We start from the raw sequence: 6,927 nt of genomic DNA on the forward strand, positions 1-6,927 counted from the left end.
TTCCCGACTTGTAGTGTGGCCATTTTTCCTGATCGGACGCCATGTCTGCGATAGTAATCCACAGGAGGAATTATCAAACTGAAATAAATAACAATGAACTACGTTTGTTGGCCAATACACACTGACATGGTAAAAAAAAAATTAATAGTTTCTAAACAAGTGAGGATCTTAGTAACTGCATTACATCCTGAATGATTTAACAGTTTCGCCTTCGTCCACTAATTTTAATTCCTTCTGTGTCTAATAGCTTGCAAACTTGGTACTTGATTGTGACAACATTGCAATTAACCTTGTTGGTTAACAGAGCAGAATATTAGCTGTGAAGGCAAGCTTTGTATACTAAGTAAAAACAAATTCTACCTTAGTTCTCATGACAACTTGACTGCCCACAGATTTAATACGGCACGTTAGCTTGCTCAATTTCCAGCTATATTGAAAGCGTTCTATAGTTCAATTCTTTTATCTTGGTGGTTCGCGCATGTCAGCTCAGACGCGGAAGATTGCTGCGTTGCCAGTTGTACGCGCCAACAGAAGCAGCGCCATATTGTAGTTCGCAAAGTTAAGTTTAGGAGGGGAGGGCGCAGTTAATTATGTAAAGCAACCACAGCGGCATTAACCCTTTCGCTGCTACAGAGACGTGCTCCCCGCATTCTGCGCTGTGCGCGATTTTGTCATCACTGCACTGCTCGCCTATGCAGACACACGGTGTTTCGACTGCTTTGACACACTATCATTCGATTTCACGAAAACTATTTGGCCCAACAATTTGATATTTTTTTTTTTTTTTGCACATCTTGACTGACACCTTCCCCCCATAAATGAATTAATTTGGTTTCGATATTCAACGCAGTTATTGTGCAGCGTTAGATGTAGTAAACCACTGCTCAAAATTTTGAAGAGTCTGCAGAAGTGAAAGTCCATGTTGTGGTTTTCAGTCCGGAGACTGGTTTGATGTAGCTCTTTAGGCTACCCTATCCTGTGCAAGCTTCATCTCTCAGTACTTACTGCAACCTACATCCTTCTGAACCTGCTTAGCATATTCATCTCTTGGTATCCCTCTACGATTTTTACCCTCCACGCTGCCCTCCAATGCTACATTTGTGATCCTTTGATGCCTCACAACATGCCCTACTAACCGGTCCTAAGTCGATAGTGTATACTTCCATATGGTCCATTTTAGTCGCCACTAGAAATTTCAGTAAATTACATTCAAACTAATAAAATTCATGAAGTGAGACACTTCAACGTTGTTTTTAACTAGAGAAAATATTAAGTACTGGACACAGTTTGATCTCAGAACCATTCACTTAACAGCCAAACACTAACCATTACCCTGACGCAGCTTGTCGTTCAATAGTTCTCCTGGAGGACTAAAATATTACGCAAAATACCAACAGACACTTGGTATGAATTCCGTTTTGTCCACGTACAGTAGGAACTAAACAATTACCACTTCTTTATTGCGAAAAAGCTGTTAGTGACAATGATACAAACACCATTCCTTGCTATCTCCTGAATTAGGAGGCTTATTGCCTGTTTGGTTTAATTAGTTAATATAATGCGAAGCAATTGGTATAAAGAATGCTTTTTTTACAAACTGTCTATAAAATAAGGTCTGCTATCAAGACATTGCTTTTGTTCAATTGCTTTATTTATGACTGAACGTCTCTAAGACTGAAAACAGTCGTCCGTGCTCTGAACTGTAGTCGAGCTCTGGCAACGTCGTTCTCTTTTGATTGGCTGACTGTGTTGCGACGTCAGATGTGCAGAACGAACCTGAACTCGTCCGCCGTCGTAAATGACGCGCACTTTATTATGCCATTATTCCAGTAATACGAGTGAAAGTACACTCCTGGAAATTGAAATAAGAACACCGTGAATTCATTGTCCCAGGAAGGGGAAACTTTATTGACACATTCCTGGGGTCAGATACATCACATGATCACACTGACAGAACCACATGCACATAGACACAGGCAACAGAGCATGCACAATGTCGGCACTAGTACAGTGTATATCCACCTTTCACAGCAATGCAGGCTGCTTTTCTCCCATGGAGACGATCGTAGAGATGCTGGATGTAGTCCTGTGGAACGGCTTGCGATGCCATTTCCACCTGGCACCACAGTTGGACTAGCGTTCGTGCTGGACGTGCAGACCGCGTGAGACGACGCTTCATCCAGTCCCAAACATGCTCAATGGGGGACAGATCCGGAGATCTTGCTGGCCAGGGTAGTTGACTTACACCTTCTAGAGCACGTTGGGTGGCACGGGATACACGCGGACGTGCATTGTCCTGTTGGAACAGCAAGTTCCCTTGCCGGTCTAGGAATGGTAGAACGATGGGTTCGATGACGGTTTGGATGTACGGTGCACTATTCAGTGTCCCCTCGACGATCACCAGAGGTGTACGGCCAGTGTAGGAGATCGCTCCCCACACCATGATGCCGGGTGTTGGCCCTGTGTGCCTCGGTCGTATGCAGTCCTGATTGTGGCGCTCACCTGCACGGCGCCAAACACGCATACGACCATCATTGGCACCAAGGCAGAAGCGACTCTCATCGCTGAAGACGACACGTCTCCATTCGTCCCTCCATTCACGCCTGTCGCGACACCACTGGAGGCGGGCTGCACGATGTTGGGGCGTGAGCGGAAGACGGTGTGCGGGACCGTAGCCCAGTTTCATGGAGACGGTTGCGAATGGTCCTCGCCGATACCCCAGGATCAACAGTGTCCCTATTTTGCTGGGAAGTGGCGGTGCGGTCCCCTACGGCAGTGCGTAGGATCCTACGGTCTTGGCGTGCATCCGTGCGTCGCTGCGGTCCGGTCCCAGGTCGACGGGCACGTGCACCTTACGCCGACCACTGGCGACAATATCGATGTACTGTCGAGACCTCACGCCCCACGTGTTGAGCAATTCGGCGGTATGTCCACCCGGCCTCCCGCATGCCCACTATACGCCCTGGCTCAAAGTCCGTCAACTGCACATACGGTTCACGTCCACGCTGTCGCGGCATGCTACCAGTGTTAAAGACTGCGATGGAGCTCCGTATGCCACGGCAAACTGGCTGACACTGACGGCGGCGGTGCACAAATAGTGCGCAGCTAGCGCCATTCGACGGCCAACACCGCGGTTCCTGGTGTGTCCGCTGTGCCGTGCGTGTGATCATTGCTTGTACAGCCCTCTCGCAGTGTCCGGAGCAAATATGGTGGGTCTGACACACCGGTGTCAATGTGTTCTTTTTTCCATTTCCAGGAGTGTAGTGTACACACAGATGCCGGTATTTCGTTTTATTTCACCAATAAGTAAGTTAAAACCAATTCTGTGGACTACATACATTGAGCTAAGTTTCGAATTACAGGAAGATATCTGGCAGTGATCACTGCTGCAGCAATGAGATGAACCGCTCCGTGTGGAATGAGGCCGTGGACTGAGCTGTGGGCAACGGCTGCTCCTGCTCTGAAGCCGTCGGAGTCTGGAGTCTGGCGGATGGGGCGCCGCTGGAGGACGAGGACGGGGAAGGGGCGGCTGTGGGCGGCGGCGCCTCCCTGAAGAAGCGGCCCACGAGCGGCGCCCTAGACAGCAGCCAGAGGGCTGCCCCCACCTGGAAGGCGGCCAGCGCCGTGGTGGCGCGAGCTCCCAGCCGCAGCGCCTGCCAAACGTGGCCCGCAGCGGGTGCAGGTACCGGGCTGGCGGTGGTGGAGGTCTGGGTCCGTGCCGCAGAAGATAACGCCTCCGCCACAGCTGTCTCCGTATCTGAACAAGGAGACACCAAGTCACGATAAGGCCGGCAAGCACCGTCCTCGCAATATTTCACTGCCCACACGGCTACATTTTGAACAACTTTGGAAGCAAACATTGTTTTGTGTACCGGTGGACATGGTCCTGAAAGGAGGATATCAGATAAACATCAAAAGGAAAACCGATGGTAACGGAATGTAGTCGAATTAAGTTGGGTGACGCTGAGGGAATTAGATTAAGAAACGAGACACCTGAAGTCGTGTAGGAGTTTTGGTATTCGGGGAGCATAACAACTGATAGTCGAAGTAACGAAGATATAAAATGTAGAATGGCAATGGCAGGAAAGCGTTTATGAAGAAGAGAAATTTGTTAACATCGAGTGTAGATTTAAGTTTCAGGAAGCCGTTTCTGGAAGTATTTGTATAAAGTGTAGACATGTATGGGAGCGAAACATGGACGATAAATAGCACGGCAGAAAGAGAACAGACGTTTCGAAATGTCGTGCTATAGAAGATTAGATAAGTAGATCACGTAACTAATGAGGATGTATTGAATAGGATTTGGGAGAAAAGAAATTTCTGGCACAACTTGACAAGAAGAGATTGCTTGGTAGGGCATATTCTGAGGCATCTAGGGATTACTAATTTAGTAATCGAGGGCAGCGTGGAGGGTAAAAATTGCAGAGGGAGACCAAGAGATGAATACACCAGATTCCGAAGGATGTAAGTTGCAGTAGGTATTGGGAGCTGAAGAGCCTTGCAGAGGCTGGAGTAGCATGGACAGCTGCATCAAATGAGCCTCTGGACTGAAGAGAACACTGGGGCGGAATGAAAAAGAGAAAACAGTGAAGGGGGGCGAAGGTATTGTGCATGAAGTGAAGAGTATATAGAACTAAGTAGTTACCTCTCATTTCTACCCAATGAGAAACAAGGAAGGTATCCTGAGTAGGAAGGCGTCGAGGTACATATGAAATTGATTATACCCCTGATGTATGCAGCTCCTACATGTCCACAGATCATACAGAAACTGCAACGCATCATTAGCATCGCTCCACCCGCTGCTTGGTAGAGCATAACCACCTTTGACGAGCTAAGTCCTTGCACATTAGCAACATTGACTGGATATACCAGCTGCTACTAACGCCGACCACCTCGTAGGCTAACGCACAAACCGCTAACACTACCCCGACAATGTGAATGCGACGTGTTACCTATCTGACATCAAACGATGCACCCTACCATTATAGGAATACTGATGCTGACCGAGAAGCCAGCACCTGTATCTAACTGCCGCCGAGTAACCACTCCATATCCTAGGTATCGGCCTGCACGATACCTACTACTAAGGCTTTCAGTCTGGAACCGCGCTCCCACTACGGTCGCAGGTTCGAATCTTGCCTCGGGCATAGAAGTGTGTGCTGTCCGTAAGTTAGGTTGAAGTAGTTGTAAGTTCTGGGGGGGGGGGGCTGATGAACTCAGTCCGTTAGTGCTCAGAGCCATTTGAACCCACTAATAAAGACTACCTTTGCATGACTTGTCGCAGGCAGCAACAAACCCGCCCTCGCCCTTAACAACCCGCCGCAACTGTATTACAGGTTTCCCGTCCCTTCTCCCTCTGCACCCTCTGGCTCTTGCCTTGGCACTTACTGTTCTTTAAACGGTTACCCTTCAACTTTTGACCCAATTTATCTACAGATAAGAACGTCTCAGTCGTCAACCATAACCAGACACGTGCACACGGAACAGTACTCCTCTTGCGATACGTCACGTAGTGAAAACCAATACGCAAGACATGCCATTAGAGTTGTGGCATTGGCCATCACGCCGGTATGGGCGTTGAGTGGCCGTACGTTATAAATAAAAATATTCTTTATGTCCGAATTAGATGCTACGCGCAATATAGGTATTTTTAAATTGACGATCCTTCGGAGAAAGGAAAACGCAGCAGGAACTTCAAACTTTTGAAGTAATACACAACATCTTGTATGTAACTTTCTTGTAGGATAAGGGCGTTTCCCATGAATTTGTGGAAAATGAGTAGATAAATAGGAAGTCGTAAGTCGCTCTTGTTTCATTGAATTACCCGTTACCGCTAACAACTCAGTATGTTACTCACCAGAGGCTGTTTCAGCTTCTACGCCGTGCAGTAGATTCTCCAGCTTGTCCATCCAGCTGTCCACGATCTTGATCAAACTGTTGTATTTATTGATTATCGTTTCGGCAACCCTGTCAAGTCTCTTCCTGCCGATTTCGCTTAAAGCTTCGGTTTTATCTAGCGCGGGGTGCACCATCTTCGCTACGTGTTGCGTGATAGCATCGTACAGCTGAAAAGGAGAGAGCTTCGTTATGCTGTTTTCACGTAACCATCTCAAAATTTACATTTGTCAACTGTTACCTTTTCAGGTGACTCCCTCACTGCGGGAAATTTCTTCTCTATTACTACCACGCCTTCGGTAACTGCTTTGTCGGCGTACTGAATAATTGGCCGCAAGCTGCTCAGTTTGCTTTCTGCAAATTCGAGGACCGAAGCAACAACTTTCTCGGTCAAGTTAAGTGACCAGGTAATAATGCTGGCCTTTTGCTTTACAGAGCAATACGCATCTCTACTCTTCTGGATAGCGATTACCACCGTAGGCCAGTGTTTCAGCGACTCAACCATCTTGAGTGTCCGCTCTGGCGCCTCCACAGCTGCAGAAAGATTGGACGGTGCAATAGCAGGTGCTGCTGTAACAGAGCTCTCAGGTTGGACTGGTTTGCCTTCTTCAGACTTCATACCGGTTGATTCGCACATTTTGGGTTGCTAGAACTAATTAAAACACAATTACCACTCAAACATTATTAAATTTAGTTACTTATAATCAACAACATTAAACACTGCAATGAGAACTGCGAGCTTTCACGTACCACGCTGTTAAGGAATCGGTGATCACTGCAAGACTACGTTCATATTTGACTCAGGCAGGAATTTATAGCACTGAGGCGCTCGTCTTTGTGCGTTCCACGGTAGAGGGCGTGACTGTCTGACGTGTCTCACTGTTAACATTACCGTTAGCTCTTTCATGCACACATTTATTTTCAAAACAAGTAGCAATATTTATTCAGCATCTAGATGCCTATATGCGGATTCATCTAAATACAATACTTAAGTAGTATAATCCGCCCAACAAATTGTGCTGTGTGTAGCGA

General features: G+C 47.2%; 1 protein-coding gene across 1 annotated transcript; it reads right to left on the reverse strand.

Annotated features, from left to right (window-relative positions):
* Positions 1-3,214: 3,214 nt before the first annotated feature.
* Positions 3,215-6,704, reverse strand: LOC126272010 (uncharacterized). The gene is made up of 4 exons (XM_049974499.1): positions 6,646-6,704; positions 6,137-6,547; positions 5,858-6,065; positions 3,215-3,757 (listed from the first exon to the last, which is right to left on the reverse strand). Exons 2-4 carry the CDS (start codon positions 6,530-6,532, stop codon positions 3,381-3,383), a joined length of 981 nt encoding a protein of 326 aa, XP_049830456.1. The 5' UTR covers positions 6,533-6,547; positions 6,646-6,704; the 3' UTR covers positions 3,215-3,380.
* Positions 6,705-6,927: the final 223 nt, after the last annotated feature.

This window comes from Schistocerca gregaria, chromosome 5 (genome assembly GCF_023897955.1).
Source record: "Schistocerca gregaria isolate iqSchGreg1 chromosome 5, iqSchGreg1.2, whole genome shotgun sequence".
Taxonomy (NCBI): domain Eukaryota; kingdom Metazoa; phylum Arthropoda; class Insecta; order Orthoptera; family Acrididae; genus Schistocerca; species Schistocerca gregaria.